Source organism: Pseudonaja textilis, chromosome 2, assembly GCF_049901715.1.
Source record: "Pseudonaja textilis isolate UNSWEBS1 chromosome 2, rPseTex1.2, whole genome shotgun sequence".
Classification (NCBI taxonomy): domain Eukaryota; kingdom Metazoa; phylum Chordata; class Lepidosauria; order Squamata; family Elapidae; genus Pseudonaja; species Pseudonaja textilis.
This window is the reverse complement of record NC_141991.1, coordinates 43,102,871-43,121,646: the sequence shown is the minus strand read 5'-3', so window position 1 is coordinate 43,121,646 and position 18,776 is coordinate 43,102,871. Positions and strand designations below refer to the sequence as shown.

General features: G+C 39.1%; 1 protein-coding gene across 4 annotated transcripts in view; it reads left to right on the top strand.

The window, feature by feature from the left end:
* FGD5 (FYVE, RhoGEF and PH domain containing 5) overlaps positions 1–18,776 on the top strand; it is a 147,045-nt gene that overhangs the window by 122,431 nt on the left and 5,838 nt on the right. For all 4 annotated transcript variants that reach the window (XM_026722998.2, XM_026722990.2, XM_026722985.2 and 1 more), the window contains exons 13-18: positions 6,557–6,640; positions 10,744–10,823; positions 12,286–12,385; positions 13,979–14,116; positions 15,559–15,661; positions 16,769–16,899. In XM_026722998.2, the coding sequence (XP_026578783.1) occupies positions 6,557–6,640; positions 10,744–10,823; positions 12,286–12,385; positions 13,979–14,116; positions 15,559–15,661; positions 16,769–16,899 (636 nt within the window). The remainder of the gene's footprint in view (positions 1–6,556; positions 6,641–10,743; positions 10,824–12,285; positions 12,386–13,978; positions 14,117–15,558; positions 15,662–16,768; positions 16,900–18,776) is intronic.

Genomic DNA, 18,776 nt, shown 5'->3' with positions numbered 1-18,776 from the left:
AAAAATGAATAATACAGTCAGACATCTCTATTGCTATGAAGTAAAATTTGGAGTAACAATGAAAGCTAATGATTTAGATCATCAAAAATAAAACAGCCTGTGTTGTCTCGTGCGTAGGACTGTGTTTATAAATTTCAGGTAACAAAACTCCTGAAAAACTGTTGGAACATTATTCCACATGGTTGGTTGATTCAGAAGACAATTGTAAAAAGTGCCATGGTAGGACTATGTAATGCGGTTATTGGTTCCTACTCTATCTAATAATTAAAATAATTTGCATAAAATATAAATGCCCATATTGCACAGCTGCAGAATAAATAGCAGTTTGTTTGGTATGGTACTAAAATAGAATGCATAAATGGGCTTCCCTGGAAAGAAAAGCTGTTGCTGAGTTTGAAGGAATCATGAAAAAAAAATCAGTGCCTATGTTGGAAAGTTAGACCTTCATGTAGCATATATCACAGAATGTATTCTGGAAAGTTTTTTTAATAGGGATGTTTGTATGGGTTGGGATAATCACATATTTCCTAAAATGGTTTTAAAATGAACAAAAATAGTTTAAAAGGTGAGATTTTAGCAATAGATTTTATTTGAGGACTACCTGTATTCAATATGATAACCACAGGTGGTATTCAGCTGGTTCAGATGGGTTTTGGTGTACCGGCAGCAGAAATTTTGACTAGTTCGGAGAACCGGCATATACAATCTCTGGCTGGCCCCACCCAACCGCCCCTGCCCTTTCCTGTCCCATATTCCCTTGTTTTTTTAGCTCAGCTGATTCGCATGGCAGAGCGGATTGCTGTGCCTCAGCTGAGCTAAAAAAAAGCTCACCTCACTAGCTCACTTCACTAGCGCTGACACAGAGAGCGATTTTTGAGTGCTGTATGCGCATGTGAAGCAAAGCACGCTATCATGATAGAACCAGTAGGGAACCCACCACTGATGATAACAGCTAGAAAGAGTCTATTTTTTCATGACATAGATCCGTGATGGCAAAACTATGGCACATGTGCTGGAAGCAGAGCCAATTCTACCGGCACGCGAGAGGTCGCCCAGAAGAGCCCCACTATGCATGTGTGCACACCGCCCACTGATTGTTGGGTATCTGGCGCGCATGGATGGGGGGGCTGGAAATGTGCACGCATGCTCAGAGATGTGCGGGACACCTGGGGGGTCTTGCACACATGCACAGAGACACATGGTGCATGGGGGGATCATCTGTGCATGCGCAGGGTGCATGGGGTGCACCCATTGACTTCTGGATGTTGGCATGCATGCACACACAATTTTCAGCACAGGAGTCTAAAAAGGTTAGCCACCACTGACATAGATCATAGGAATTTGTTCTGAGTAGCATTTAAATGTTACTGAAAAGGAATATATTCCTTTTCTGTTTTTATGTATGATAACTCTGAAGTAAAACATGTTGAACTTTGCAGACTGCAGTGCAATCCTCTAAAACAAATATAATTGTCTATTTATCTATTATCTATTTAGCAACTGTAGATTTTCTGCGCATTGCTTTTTAAATAATTATTTGTTAAGCAATTAGAGGAAACAATTGGAAAAATCTGACAATCCTAGACCAGGCCAAGTCCAAAAATGCCAGGGAATTTCTAGAATCCTGGCACTTAGACAAATCAGCCATCAATAGACACATAGACATAAACAACATCTCTAGTCTATGCAAAAGAGACAATCAACCAGCCCAAAAGAGAAAAAGACTCCAGCACCTCTCTGCCAGTAATCAGCACTCAGATCAGCAGAGATTAACTCCAAAGTTAGCTTCAGACCAACAGTCAAGTAAGCAATACTCCAATCAAGAAACTGCCAAAGAGCCATCAGTAAACAGCCCAACCAAAGAATTTCTAAGGCCACCCAAACTCACACAGATAGGCAAGACACCAATATAAACTGACAGCAAACAGCACTCCTTGCTAGCACAACCAATGGAACAGCTTGCCCTCAGAAGTTGTGGGAGTGCCATCACTTGAAGCCTTCAAGAAGAGATTGGACTGCCATTTGTCAGAAATGGTGTAGGGTGGGGGGTTGGACTAGCTTGGGCGGGGGGTTGGACTAGATGACCTACAAGGTCCCTTCCAACTCTGATTATCTGTTAAATCTGTTAAACTGATTATGTCACCTAGTTAGAGTAATGAAACGTTTGCAAGAAAACAAACAAGCTCATAGAGCACCAAGGATCCCTCGAAAAAAATAAAATCTGCATTCAAATAGTATGTTAATATTGACCTTTTTAAAAAAAACAAACGGTACCTTTAGACAAAACCACCCAGGATAACTCCTAAACTTTCTGTTGAATGAATGAATGAATGAATGAATGAATGAATTCATTCATTCATTCATTCATTCATTCATTCATTCATTCTTTATTGGCCAAGGGTGATTAGACAGACACACAAGGAATTTTTCTTAGTTGCATGCGCTCTCAGTGTACATTAAAAAAGGATACATTCATCAAGAATCATAAGGTGCAACACTTAATGATGATCATAGGGTACAAATGAGCAATCAAATCATACTAAGAAACAATCAATATAAATTGTAAGGATGTTGAAAGGAAAGATGTTGTGGAGAGATACTGGCTTAGCCAGAGGGAGGTATCAAGCATGGAACTAGTATAGAATTATTATGGTGACACAAGAGAGCAAGGAGCAATTCCCCTTGAATGCAGCTGAATCTTATCTAGCTTGACCCAAATGTAGACTGCCAGTATAGGAAGATTTCTGTGAAAGTACCTAATTGAACTCTTTGTGTGTAGATCTTGTGGTTCACGAACAACAGGTGTATTCCTGATATTCTATATATAGAGCACTGCTGGTTAGCAGTTATAGCATGGATAAATACACAGTCAAACTAATTAAGAAGCAATTTAATTTGGTTTTAAGCATTATACAAAATAAGCTATTTATTTTAGGGAAACTTCAGTATTGACTTTCAACATCATCAATTAAAAAGAGACCCAAGGGGTGAACTGAGATTTCCCAACTGCAAAAATTCAACAAAAATAAAGCAACAGAAACAGAATAAAACCAGGTTACTAGACATCTTGGTCAATCTGTTAGTAATGTACAGAAATGTGTGTAATAACATGGAACTATTGCACAAATATGAACGCAATATCTTCCATACAAATGTTTTATATAGATACTCCAAGCTGACATGAACATTTAGCAACATCATTCCTCTCCTGGCTAGCTCAACAGCATTAATTTGAATTTCCTGGTGGCTGGTCATGAATAGTGGTAGGACTTGAGACCTTAGGTACATTTCCCTGAATGTGAAGACAAAGCAGATGGGAAATCACTCTAACAGGCAATTAACAAACACAACCATCATTAATGTTTAATAAAAAACCAAAGGATAATAATCATGGCTGCCATAGCAACAGTGCAATAGGGTAGCTCCCATTGTTCTAATTAATGCAAAATATCTTGTGTTTTGTAGAACTTTTTAATATATTTTTTTCTTTGCAAACAACAAGCAGAATGTATAGCCAGGGCATAATGCAGTGCATGCTGGGGAAAGCCTGACAATCCTTCATACAAACTAATTTTATGGGATGGCAGGATGCCCTTCATTAGCTATCTTTTCTGTGACCTGAACTGACCTCATACTAGGTAGCTACATTAACAGGCAAAGAAAAGGGCATAGCCTTCCCAGTAATTAAGTAAACACTGCATATTCAAAGAAGGCTACAACCTAATTTTTATCTGTTTTCTACAGTGGAATCATCTCATTTTAAAGGCTAAATTAATAACTGCATAAATCAAGACATTTTTGTGGTTTCATAACAAAATTAACTTCTCTTGATATTCTTCCTGTGACATTTCCTCCTAGAAAGTCACATTTAATCTTTTTTTATAACAACCAAGGGAAATTCATTTTCGTGATCTATTCTTTAATAGCTAAGAGTCAGGTTTTTTTCCTCCCTTGACTTTGCCAATTCCCAATTTACAAGAAACTATCCTAGATATATCTTTGTAGAGGTTTCGGTACTTGCGGTACTGGAATCAATATAAATTCACAAGGGAGAGTCAGATATTGTGATTATTAAATTAATATTGGCAAAGCAATACATAAATGTGACACAAACTTCCTTGAGAAGCCTTTGGTTATTTTTTTATGTAGGAAATCTGTATTTGCTGACCTAGAAAAAAAAATCTGAGACAGTAATAAATGAAGAATAGTAAGTAGTAGACGAGGGAGATGAATAATGTAACTACAAACTAAAATTCAGACTACTTTTAGTAGTAGTACTTTTAGAAGCAGTGTTCATATATACCTGTCAAGTTTCAGATGAAACTCCATGTAGCTTTTTGGTAGGAAAAGCCCTCAGCCAGTCCAGCAACCTACTAACAATTGCAATAAAAACTGTATTCTTTATCAAGCATCTATTTCTTTTAACTGTTCCATCTCCATATTCTCCAAATCTGTAACAAAAGGTTCTTCAATCTTCTGGAAAATACATGGTAGATACATTTGCTATAACTTTTGCTTTTCAGCAGAACAGGATCAGTGGTGGGATTCAAATTTTTTACTACGGTTCTGTGGGTATGGCTTGGTGGGTGTGACTTGGTGAGTGTGACTTGGTGGGTATGGCATGGCTTGGTGGGCATGGCTTGGTGAGTGTGGCAGGGGAAGGTTACTGCAAAATCCCATTCCCTTTCTGCCCTATTAACCTGCTTTCCAGCTCCGTTCTCCTGTGCAGGGCAACAAAAGAAGACCCAGCCAATCAGCTGGGACTCGGGAGGCAGAGAATGGATGGGGGTAGGGACAGAGGTGGTATTTGCCAGTTCTCCAAACTACTCAAAATTTCCGCTACTGGTTCTCCAGAACTGGTCAGAACCTGATGAATACCACCTCTGAACAGGATAATATTGCAAAGTAGACTTATAAAATAATTAGTTGCAGACATTAATGGAAGGGTTTCCCCATGTGCCTGAAGAATTCTGGAAGTTGAAATCTACACATCTTAAAGGCTCTGAGATTAAGAAACACTGATCTATATGAAATGGCTAAGGGGAATCACTGGGATTTTGAAGCAAGAAGTTACCAACATTTAGTTGAAATTCTGCTCTATTTCTCCATAATACCCGAATCAAAAGAGATTGTGCTGTGTCCTAACAGCATAACATGATGGGTGGAAGTGAGCCAGTAAGCATCTACTGATTTTGTGGGAGTTTTTGCAGGCTTGAAATTGGGGAGTTTATCTGTTCTGCATGGGTTGCACTCCCTCAGAAAGGATAGCAATAGCACTTAGACTTATATACCACTTTACAGTGCTCTACAGCCCTCTCTAACCTCTTTACAGAGTCAGCATATTGTCCCCAACAACCTGGGCCCTCATTTTACCCACCTCAGAAGGTTGGAAGGCTGAGTCAGCCTTGAGCCTGGTGAGATTTGAACTGCCAAACTTCTGGCAGGCTGCAGTCAGCAGAAGTATTCTAACTACTGCGCCATCACAGCTCAGAATAGGCATATAGGTTTGAGAGTGTTGATAGAAACATCATTATAATTGGAGGCTAGGAATACCTATTATTAGTTCTATTCAATATGCACCCAATGCCTGTTCTTGGATAAGATAGCCAAGCTATAACTGTTCATGCATTGGTAACCTCACATTTAGATCATTTACATGGAGTTATGTTGGCACTTGGTCCAAATGTTGTATTTGGTGCAGATTACAGCAGCCAAATTGGTGGCCTGGCCATACACAACTTAACACATTTCTTGAAACAATTTCACATTGGCTACTTAACTAGCAAGTCAGATTCAGGGACCTGGATATTTCTCAGATTGCTACTGACCTTATAATTGATTGATTTATTTGATTTCTATAGTTGCCCATCTCAATCAATGACTTTGGGTGGCTTACAACTGAAAAAGATTTGGCCAATCATTGAGATCCTCTGCTTCCTCTAGTGAGGATGGTTGATTCTCAAGAGCTGACCTGATCCATGGTACTTACCCACACTTTGGAATGCTGGAAGAATAATTCATTTTCTCCTCTCCCATAAATCAATGCTGCTTTATACTGTTTTAAGATTCTATTTTGTATATATTTTATTGTTACTTTCATTGTACACTTCTTTGAGATGCTTTGACAAAAAGAGGGCTATATAAGTATATTGGGTAAATAAGATAAACAAACTATGGATTTATGCTAATTTGTAATAAATCCAAAACAAAGAATAATGTCACATTTTAATATTTCTATGCTTCTAAGACATGACTAGAATAATAATGACTCTATCTATCTATCTATCTATCTGTCTGTCTATCTATCTATCTATCTATCTATCTATCTATCTATCTATCTATCTATCTATCTATCCCAAATCAAATTTGTTAGTAACTACAACTCTTTGACTCAGTCCATTTTATTAAATAGACATGTATTGGTTTGATCTTTGCCATTACTGCCATGTTGCCATCTCTGAAAAAACAGTCCTAGACTAGAGTTCCACCAAAGCCAGCATCAACCTGGACTTGTTTCAAGCTTACATATAATTGATTTTATTTTTTCTTCATACAGATGAATGATGTCCTGCTGTATACATATCCCCAGAAGGATGGCAAATATCGCCTTAAAAACACATTGGCTGTGTCTGGCATGAAGGTAATATATCAATAAAGGAGAATACGGGTAGCTCGGGTTTGAAATGAGGGAGTCCTTGGTGCTTTGAGCTTGCTTTGAGCTTGCTTGTTTTCTTGCAGATGTTTCACTTACCCAAACTAGGTAACTTTATCATTGCTAGTCCACTACCACTGATGATGTGACCTAGTTTAGGTAATGAAACATCTGCAAGAAAACAAGCAAGCTCAAAGAGCACCAAGAACCCCCTGAAAGTAATGTTCACCCTTTTTTAATGTACTCTTATATTTTGTTCATCTAAAACTTCTTTGTTTTGAATAAAACTAAAATAAAATGGAACACATATACTGTCCAATTGGGATTCCTTAATTCCTTTCTCCATAACTACCAGGATTTGCTAAGGCTATAGGAGAAAGAAACTCCATAGTGAATCACTGTGTAGTGAAGAAGAGTTATGTTGAATTTGCAGAGCACAAAATGCAGAATACAAAAAACAATATTTAGATGAGAATTTTCTGGAACTTTGTGATTATTCATCCTCTACTTTACTATTTATCTCCATGTGATTCGCTATCTTTTTTACATTTTTTTAAAAATTTACCAGAGGAGAAGCAGCAGGCATGCACAGAAATAGAAAAATGCAAACAAGCAATGCACATCATTTCAGTGTAATTTATTTTTCGTATTAAAAAAAGTATTGCTTTTTCACAATCATGGTTAACGGGTCTGACTCTTCCATTATCAATTATTTCCTGCTTTAAGAAAAAATAAAGCTTATCCAGAAAACAGTAAAGTAGTGACCAGCCTCACTGTGTTCTCCTGGAAAACACTGTGAAAAATTTTAATGTTATTGTTTTGTAATCATTCTGGTAATGTTTGCTGATTAATAGAACCCAATATAAATTGAGGCAAACTCATATAATCTGGGGGGAAAGGAGAAGGGGATGGCAGAGGTTGAGATGATTAGATAGTGTCATTGACTCAAGGAACATGAATTTGGACAAACTCTGGGAGACAACAAAGGACAGGTGAGCCTGGAGTGCTTGTGGTTTCACGTGGTTGTGAAGAGTTGGGCACAACTTAATGACTGAACAACAAAATATGGTCTGGGTTGATTGCAGAAGCACCTAGTCTTTTGCAACTTTTTTAAATCATCAAACTGCAATCTTGAATGTGATCAAAAAGGATAATAATTATCATCTTTAAATAATTTTATATAAATTCAGTTTAAATGTAATTCAATTTAAATGTGATTTTCCTATGTATTTTTGAGTGAGGCTTGTAGCACAGCACTCATACATTTGTTGTTGTTGTTACCGCTGCTTCTACTACTACTACTACTACTACTATAGTATTATTAAAATTGATTTGCTGCCTGACTGTCAGTGGCTCAGTGTGGTACAGGGTTTTTCACCTCTGGCTTAGTGACTTATTTTGGTTTCAGCAAAGCATTAACTGAAGAGTTGGCTAGGTGTTGATAACAGATGCAATCACACCTCTTTGGAAAAGGGACTCAATGCTCATCAAATTGAAGTGTAATTTCAATTGAGGCTACATAAGAATCTGGCCCAATAATTTTCAACGATGTTTCTGGTGTGAATTTTGAATCCTGAAAACAGTTACTAATACTTCAGAAAATAGGGATGGAATTTAGAAATACTTTTATAGCATATAAAATTAAATCAAGGTGAAGCAACAAGACTGAACAGAATAAAAATGCAAAAATATAGGCAAAAAATATCAGACCCAGCATGAAAGATTACTAACTTGGAAAATATCCCATAAAATGGGTCTCTAGATTGCAATTAGATACACAAGCTAAACATTATTCGATAATGAGATATGGTTGTAATAGGATGCTTTTAGTGTATATTAAACACTTGAAGTTCACAAAAAAGCAATGATCAGTATACAAACAGAAAGATTAAAATAAAAATATAATATAAAAAATAAATTGTGTCAGAAAATGCTGAATAAATTTATTACATTTAATAAGAAGGAAAGATTTAATGAGAACACTGTCAAAATCTGGTGGATTAAACTTTCAGGAAGGTGAGTTTCATTGAATATCAGGATAAACTTCTTAATAGTAAAAGCACTTCAGTTATGGAATAATTTATCTAAATGATTGGGCGGGGGGTTAGTTGAGAGAACTCTTCAAACAGATGCTTCAAACAGAAGTTTGGATATGTTCTAATATACTTGGCCTGTCTGAATTGAGCTGGGGTTTGGATTAGATGCACAAGATTCCCCCACCCACCCACCCCCATCTCTGAGTTTATGAAAAAAAAGAAGTGAGATCAAGGTTCATAAAATTTTATTCCAATAAATGAGACAGGTGATTCAAGCATAAATAGTCATTTAAGCAGGACAAACTTACCGTGTTTCTCCAACAATACGCCCCCCCACCAATAGGAAGACCCAGCATGTTTTCTAGGCATAAAATGAAATTAAGCCCCTCCCACCAAATTTAGGCCTATTTTAAAACATGTGAAATTGCGGGGGAAGGTGGGGAGGAACTTGCCATTAGGAGTGCCCCGTGGGCAGCTACGCCTCACCATCAGCCACTCCTAACAGCCAATCATGGCAGAGCACGGAGGGCTCCCTACCCACACCAAGCACCTTTGCTGCAGACCTGGGTCAGCAGGTGGGCGGCGTTGGCGTGGATGTCTGCCGGCAGCATTTCAGCCGCTTCTCAGGCCTCCGTAGCTTCCAAAGTTCCCACCGGTGCTGGCGCCTCTCTCGCCAGTGCCATCTCCAACAACAGCGTCTGAGTCGCTCCTGCTTTCCCCCCATCCCTGTAACAACAGGAAAAAAAACATTTTGAAGTACCTGGGAGCGCTGCATGCTGCTTTTTGGTTTAATCCTGAGTGGCCGGGTGGGCGTGAGAAGAGCCGAGTGAGCACTCTGCTGCTGCTACCCTTGGTGCTCCAGCCTCGGGCTCTGCAACTTTCCAAAAGTCCCGTTACGCAGCCCGTTCCTGCATTCCAAGCGCGCCTAGGCCAAGCTGCAGTTGTCCCTCTCTCACCAGCGCCATTTACAACAGCAGCAGCAGCAGTGGCAGGAACCATGGAAGTTACGGAGGCAGCTCCCCCACCTGAGAAGCGGCTGAAATGCTTCCATGGTTCCCACCACTGCTGTCACTGTTGTTGGAGATGGCGCTGGTGAGAGAGGGACAGCTGCATCTCGGCCTGGGCGCGCTTGGAATGCAGGAACGGGCTGCGCACCGGGACTTTTGGAAACTTGCAGAGCCCAAGGCTGGAGCACCAAGGTTAGCAGCAGCAGAGATGCTCGCTCGGCTCTTCTCACGCCCACCCAACTGCTCGGGATTAAACCAAAACGCAGCATGCGGTGCTCCCAAGTACCTCAACATCTTTTTTTTTTTTCCTGTTGTTCTGGGGACGGGGAAAAAGCGGGAGTGATTCAGATGCTGTTGTTGGAGACAGCGCTGGTGAGAGAGGCGCCAGCACCAGCAGGAACCATGGAAACTACGGAGGCCTGAGAAGCAGCTGAAACGCTACCGGCGGACATCCCCTCCTGCCCGCTGACCCGGGTCTGCAGCAAAGGTGCTTGGTGTGGGTAGGGAGTCCTCTACGCTCCGCCATGATTGGCTGTTAGGTGTGGTTGGTGGTGAGGCGTAGCTGCCCATGGGGCACCCTAGGCGAGGGTGCACGGGGGGGGGGGAGAAATTAATTCACCTCCAAAAAGACGTCCTAGCCGTTTTTTCGGGGCTCAAAAAAAAAAAAATAAGACCTGGCCTTATTATATGAGAAACACAGTACATAAGTTATCTTTGGAGACTATGCCTCCATAGTCTGTTTTATTTTGAGAAGTATTGAGTCAATTTTCCCACACACACATCTTTCATGGCCATGTATTAAAACCTTTACCAGGTTGTTGTCTTTGTACTCAAAGGGCATGAAAGAAGCTTTCACTTCTTTAAGATATCTATCACTTTTGTATCATAAAGAGAAGCTCAGCTCTATGTAGATGTTCTAAGAAGCATTTGCAAAGAACAACATGTTGCTTTTCGTACATGAAAAAGAAAGTTGAATATCTCCCAAATATTTGCATATTTGGAAGATAAATGAAGGTGCCTCTATCAGACAAATGCAGTTTCTTTTTAGGTCAGCCGTCCAGCAACAAAAAAGGCTCAGAACGTTCTGAAGATTGAATACGCTGAAAATTGCCTAACCCTATCTGCAAGGTAGGCTATGTTGTACCAATATTCAGTCATTTGTTTTTATTGAATTTGTGGGTCAACACATCTGTTCCCTGAGATCTCATTAATGTCTTGCTATATTTAAACTCCAATAATGTACATGGTATTCTATTGGATAAATGTCTGACCATAAAATAAGCATCCATTTTAACTGAAGAGTCAAAAGATACAGCAATTTCTATGCTCCTCAGGTGCCAAAAGCTCTTCAGAAGTACTTAGACATAAAAGGAAGAGTAGAAAATATATTTCTAATAGACATATGGCCTGCTTCTTCATCTTTTATAACTTTTTTTTCTTGTCATGCTTTGCCTGCTTCTCTACTTATAAGTTCACTTGTAAAATCGTGTCTCTGAGGTGACTGGAGGGCTAATGAAACGAAATAATTAGCCAATTCTACCCAGTGGGCTTAAATGCATTTTTATAGCGCTTAAATGACAGAAGGAAGATTAAAAACTTCACTGACAACTTAATGGGGTCCCTGTTTAAAAGAAACCATCTTAATGAATTAACCATTATCAAAATCAGAAAGAGCATGCGGTTGATAAGAAAGAAAATCTTGCTGTGTTACTGAATCAGATCTCTGCCTCCTCCACCTAAAGAAAGGTTTGATGCCTATGCTTTTAATATCTAACCACTTGCTTTATTTTACTTAAATAATTTGGACAGTAATATCAATTACAGAAGCAGGAAAAAAAAACAGCCCAAGCTGAATCTATGCCGGTAGTCCTTGACTTACGATCACAATTAAACCCAACATTTCTATTGCTAAGTGAGACATTTGTTAAGTGAGTGTTGCCCCATTCGAAAAATGGTCGTAAGTCACTTTTTACAGTCCCTGAGAAGCAATGCCCAAAGTCATTGGGATTCAGTTCCTTAAGGGAGGAAACTTGGATTGAGATATGACACAAGGCCTTCTGCATGCTTTAAGGAATCTACAGAATTTCCTGAATCTTCAAAGGAATCTGAATTTATTCCCACCCTACTTTTTAAATGAATTCAACTTAACGCAATCTACCGCTGAGTCTCTTGACAATTGACGTGGATGTGGCAAGGGTGATAACAAGTATTCATATGGTGCCCATTAGACAACAGAGTTAAACTGAGTTGACATTTCAACAAAGATAAAATCAGAACACAACATTAGCTGAGGCCTCTGCTGCTTCTCATAGTAAACAGTGACCTCTAATGACCAGTTTGCAAAAATATGTGTCCATATTCTCCACTTTTGTTATCCTTTTGTATTATTGAAAAGCATATTAACAAAGTGCGATGAATGTGGGGGCAGTGCTCATTCTCTATTTGTCAACTTGGGGGAAATAAACATTTCAGAGTTCTCTGTTGCTTTAGAAAGGGAGACAAGGCTGGCACTCCTATAAAGAAAATGCAGTCATTAAATAATAGCAGGTTGTAACTTGGATCAAGCTGATTCCTTCCTTTCTCTCGGCAGCTCATGCTCTGAAAGGGATGAGTGGTACAGCTGCATCAGCAGAAGCATCCCAGAAGGCCATGGGGCTCACAGCGGAGGCGGCTTCCACAACAGTGTTGAAGTAAGAGAGCATATGAGTAGATTTAGGAAAAGAAGTCTTGCATGGTCAGACATTTAGATTATTTTCATTTTTTTTAGCAAGGCTGAAGGCCAAAAGCTACTGCAATACTATGTAAGTTTTCATTATTCAGCTGACTGAGGTTACTGCGAGAATCCCAAAGGTGCTTTTTCTTGAGGCGACTGGATTTTCTTGTTTTTTCTTTTGAAGAAGTTTTGATTCTCATCCAAGAAGCTTCTTCAGCTCTGACAGGATAGTGGGGAATGGAAGGATTTATACTCCTGGCAGACAGAGAAAAAAATGCAGACTACAGGAACCAGGAGCACTACTCAGGTGATCCTGAGGAAACAGATAAACCTTCAGGTGCTTCAATGACCCTCTAAAAGGATGCAAATAACCAGCTGCCTGCAAGGAGTATAAATCCTTCCATTCCCCACTGTCCTGTCAGAGCTGAAAAAGCTTCTTGAATGAGACGTGAAATGTCTTCAAAAGAAAAAACAAGAAAATCCAGTTGCCTCCTGAAAAAACACCTTTGGGATAACCATGACCTGGATGACTGAGAATCTCTATAGACTTACTGCTGGAATGTTACTATTTTAATTAATTTGTTGTAAGTTTTACTTTTGTTGTTATTATTTATTATTATCTTCTGACTAATTTCTGTGAGGAAATCTATTTTTAATTGGGATTATGCTATATAAAAGGCTTCATTTTAAAAAAGAAACCTCATCAAGTTAAATTCTTGAGGGAAAGGAAGATACTGGGGCTTTGTGTTCTGAACTGAAAATGAATTATTTAGAAAATTATAAAATATTTTGCAGAACAAGTCAGAAATATGAATATGCTGGAAGAAAGAAGATTCATCCATATCACCATATTCTAAAAACGTATTCATATATCGGGTTGCTTCTCACTTCATATTTTTAGAGGGAGGAACCATTGGACAAAATCTGTTTATTAATCTAACATACCTACTCTTTTAATAGCACTGGCAGAAACATTTCCAAAATAGGAGTGTACATATATGCCCTTAAGGCTCTAAGAATCACACCTTAATTTATTCTAAAATCATTAGCTTGTCTATAAAAGTGAATGGAAAATATCAGCAAAATAGCAATTACAGATGGCACTGTCTATGTCTGGCCAAAATAATGCTTTCATTACTTCTGTGCAGATATTCATTTAAAGAAAAGGGTTCCATTTTTAGTGTTTTCTTCCCAGGGCCACAAAAGATGTGGTCAGAGACATTGTTTTTGGGAGGGGGGGGACAACTTCAGGCAACTATTTCACACTTTAACTCTTCCCAAAAGTTCTTATAAGTATGCACAAATATTTATCCCTGCCACTCAAAGGCATTCAGTGGATTCTGGGAATGCTCTGGAGAGTGGAAGGGCTATTTATAGGGCTGTAAGCCACAGCCTTGAACTTGCCTGTCTTAAAGGAACATCTTATTGTGTTCTACAGAAAGTATCTTCCTGATTGTGACATTTCAGTTGAACATAGAAGCCAGCAGTAAATCCTTACAAATATTTATTGAAGTGATTCAGATGAGGCATGTCTTCTACATCATTATAAGCCACTGTATTTTATTTTCAGCTTAGGGAAAGACTGGGAATGTCTTTGGGTGAGAGGCCACCAACTTTGGTACCTGTATCTCACGTCATGATGTGTATGAGTTGCGGTTGTGACTTTAAACTCACACTGAGGCGGCATCATTGCCATGCATGCGGGAAGGTAAATATCTCATGAGAACTGGATGCCTTGTGATCCTTGGCAACAAAGAAACATTTGGTCAACATCTCTTTATTATAGTACATACAATTTCGCATCAATTCATTACCAGGAAGGGAACCTCATTTTTAAAATAGACTGTAGTAAAAGGTTTGTCTTCTGAAAGCAGCAACTCTGTAAAAATCCAGTCTAGCCAGTTGGTAATTAGATATGAGTTTAAATAGTCATGGTTTTAAAACGCCTTAGATAAAATTCATTGAATGAGCTTCTCTGGAAAGTTTGTGCTCATTAGGTATTAAGAACTTTAATTTGACTGATAGGATGTCAGTTTGGCACTCAGTATCTCCTTCAATTAGGATATATTATAATTAATTTTTATTTTGTTTTTAGGTATTATGTCCACTTTTAATTTGAACATCACCCAGTCAGTGTTGAGTTGGGCAGCTTTACCAATTTAAATAATAAATTATATATAAATAGTGTGATTACTTCAAGAATGGCATACAAAATTTGATCTTGTCTTAGTCATTTCATAAAATAAAATAATTATAATTTTGTCCACCTGTCTATTTTGTGACAGATGCGACTGTTATTTCTTGTTTGGAATTACAGCTCCTTACTTCATTTTTATGTGCAATGTATGTCATGTTCGGATTTCAATCATTCTTCAACACTTAAAAGAGGCCTGTAATGACTGGTCATTGCTTTAACACTGGTGCTATTATACAATCATCCATTTTAGAAGATTAATATAAAGCAGTTTTATTATAAAGAGCAATAAATGTGACAAAATGTATAATGTTAAAGATATATTAAAATGAATTAAATATTAAGGTAAATTGGGTCATCCTATCCTCTTACTGAAGGAGGTGATCTTAGTTGAAGGGCAAATTTCATAGAATAATTAATAGCAATAGTAAGCACTTAGGTTTATATACCGCTTCACAGTGCTTTATAGCCCTCTCTAAGCGTTTTACAGAGTCAGCGTATTGTCCCCAACAATCTGGGTCCTCATTTTTCTGACCTTGGAAGGATGAAAGGCTGAGTTAATCTTGAGCCGGTCAGAATCGAACTGCCAAACTCCTGGCAGCCAACAGTCAGCAGAAATAACTTGCAATACTTCATTCTAACCACTGCGCCACCACAGCCATTAACATTTGTGTACATGTATTTGTCCATGTGTGTGTGTGTTTGTGCATAAATGCACCATCATGCCTCCCATCCCTGTCCTATTGTCCCCATTTAATCGTACCTATTTTCTGTATTCTTACTCATGTTTATACTTATGCCTATTATTTTGCAAGCGATTGACAAATCAAATAAATAAATAAATAATGTGGTTGCATGGCATTAGAACTGAATGATCTTCAAGTCACTTCCAACTTTGATTCATACTTTTTCTGACTTAACCTAGACAGTGTGTATCGTATCTTGTGTTCATGTAGATTATATGCCGAAATTGTTCAAGAAACAAGTATCCTCTGAAGTACCTCAAAGACCGACTAGCAAAAGTTTGTGATGGCTGCTACACAGAACTGAAAAGCAGAGGTGAATCCTTTTTGCCCATTGGAAACATTGGGGTCTCTTAGCACACAGAGGCAAAGATAACTTTTGCAAGTTGTGGGTGCTCCAACACATGGAGGTTTTTAAAAAGAGATTGGATAGCCATTTGTCTCAATTGGTATAGAGCAGGGATGTCAAACACAAGGCCCAGGAGCCGGATCCAGCCTGCGAAATGCTTAGATATGGCCCACGGGACTGCCCTGGTAACAGCAAAGGACCAGCCCCCTCTGCCAGCAAAAATGGAGCTCTCAGGCCCCATTTTTGGCCACGACAATCTCCTGCAGTCCTCTACCATTGAAAATGGAGCTCAGTTTTTGCTGGAAGAGGGCTGCAGGAAACCATTGCAGCTGAAAATGGGGCCCGGGATGCACGCGAGCTCCATTTTCAATGGCAGAAGGCTGCACAAGGCTATCACAGGAAAAACGGAGCTCAGGAGCCCGTTTTTGCTGTCAGAGCCTTCAGGCCACCACAGGTGCCCCTGACATGAGTGACGTCAAGCTGGCCACGCACACCCCAGCCCCCAAGGTCAAACACAACCCTGATGTGGCCCTCAATAAAATCGAGTTTGACACCCCTGGTATAGGGCCTCCACCTTGAACAGGGGTGTTGGATTAGAAAACTTTCAAGGTCCCTTCCAATTCTGTTATTCTGTTTCTGTTCAGTTCCCCTCCCTTCAAACAAAAACTAGTATTCTTGTTAGGATCCAACATTTTCAACAGGAACCTTGTAAAGCTCAATCATATCTGTGAGCTGGTCAGAAGGGAAGAAGTACCTTTTATTCTAAAATGGTGGGACACAATTGGACATAGCCCAACTTCCACTTCTATATAATCCAGTTCTGTTGTTAAATGTGTAGTTAATGAAATCTACAACATTCAGAGTTTATCTTGGAAGCAAACTGTATAAAAATAGCTTTGATTAGAGGGAAATTTCTTTTCTTGGTTTTAACTTGATCAGAATCAATGGTTTTTCAAGGATAAAAATTAAAGATATAAAATAGTGTTGAGATGTCACATTGCCCACGATAAAGTGCTTACAGTTGGATATAATGCCTAATATATCCAATAAACCTTTCTGTTCCTACTATTGCAGAGCGGCCGATAAGCATCAGCTTCCCTACAAGTTCATCCAGGTTTTCAGGCAGTGCCTTCTCTTCTGTGTTCCACAATATCCACTACTCTTCCTTCAAAAGACAAAAGAAAATTCCTTCAGCTCTTTTGGAGGTAATATAACAATGCCTGCAAAAAACGCAATGAAATTGCAGACTGGATGCATTTGCTATATGGCCATTCGTACTAATTATGATGCATATCTGGAAGCTTGGTGCACTATTGTCTCTTTTGGTGGGGGGAAGGTGTGTGGGGAATTCTTCTGTAAAGAAAGAATTTTGGATCTGAAATTTTGGAATTGGGTATGTCTAGTCTAGTGAAAAGAAGGACCAGGGGAATACTGATAGCAGTGCTCCAATATCTGAAGGGCTGCCACAAAGAAGAGGGGGTCAACCTATTCTCCAAATCATGAGAAGGCAAAACAAGAAACAATGCATGGAAACTAAGCAAGGAGAGAAGCACCCTAGAACAGTGGTGGGTAACCTTTTTGGGCTCCTGTGCCAAAAATTGTGCGAGCACTTGCACACTCACACTCGCGTGCCAGCACCCAGAAGGCAACGCGTGCCCCCCCCATGCCCCCTTACCTGCACTGAGCCTCACAACTGATTTTTGGCTGGTTTGAGGCCTTTTTCGGCCTCCCAAAGGCTTGAGGAAGGCTTCTGCAGGCTTTGCAGGCCGCAAACTAGCCCTATTTCATCACATCTGGAATTTTTGGAAAAAAGTGACAAAACGGGACTAGTTTTCAGCCTGGAAAGCCTGCAGAAGCCTTCCTCAAGCCTTTGGGAAGCCAAAAAAAGGCCTCAAACCGGCTGAAAATCAGCTGTGAGGCACGCGCATGCACAGTGAGGTAAGTTTGCCTGCAGCTTGTGTGCCGGCACAAATGGCTCTTGTGTGCCACAGGTTTGGCATCACGGCCCTAGAACTAAGGAATAATTTTCTGACAGAACAATTAACCAGTGGAATTGCTTTCTTCAGAAGTTGTTAGTGCTCCATCACTGGAGGCTTTTGAAAAGATACTGGACAGCCACTTGTCTGAAATGGTATAGACTCGAGTCTCCTGTTTGAGCAGGGCGTTGGGCTAGAAGATCCCCTTCCAGCTCTGGTTTTCTGTTCTGTATCTTTCTCTTCTCAAGAAAAGAGAGAACTGTTATAAAACAGATCACCCAAAATCATTTTTCCCCTTGAAAATATCACTTAAAATAGTAATAAGAGCTTTCTTTTATGTAATGTTAAAAGTCAAATTGAAAGTCAAATTCTTATCACTACAGTACCTGCGATAATTTATTTAGTCTTTTACTTAATGACTTCCTTTCCTATCAGTGTTAACTGTGACCTGTATAAATCCTTCTCTGACACCACAAGGGGGTGCTATGTCGTTAGTCAAATAAATATCAGTCTCAAAGTTTCAAATGCAATGGATTACTCAAAATGCTGTTTTTTTTAATCAAAAATGGTTTTTAAAATACAGATCAAAATTATAGTATATGCTGATACTAATCATGTTTTTTTTCATTCAGAAGCCCCAAGTGTCAAAATATCTGTAAATACAAGTGCCCCTTTTCACAAGGATATACCAATGTTTTTCATAGAAATATCCATTTATTGTTATAGACACAAATTTCATAGTATTTAAGAGCTAATTAGGTCTATGCTGCTGAACATGAGGAACCCCAAGATTCACTCCTGCTTTTAGGCACAGAAACCAACTGGATGGTTTGGACCAAGTTTTCTTGGCAACAATTTTCAGAATTGACTTGCCGCTACCTTCTTCCCAGGATTGAGAGTAACTAGTCTCAAATCACCCAGTTGGTTTTGTGTGTGTGTGTGTGTGTGTGTGTGTATTCATTGTAGTGTTGTTCTGATATACTGGCTTCTAAAATCATCATCCTGGTTTGTTTTGTGGAAATAAAAGTCCCAATTTAAATAAACATAAAAGCATAGTAAGAGAATACTATAAAACTGTTGTTTTGTCTTTTTAATAAAACGCCTAG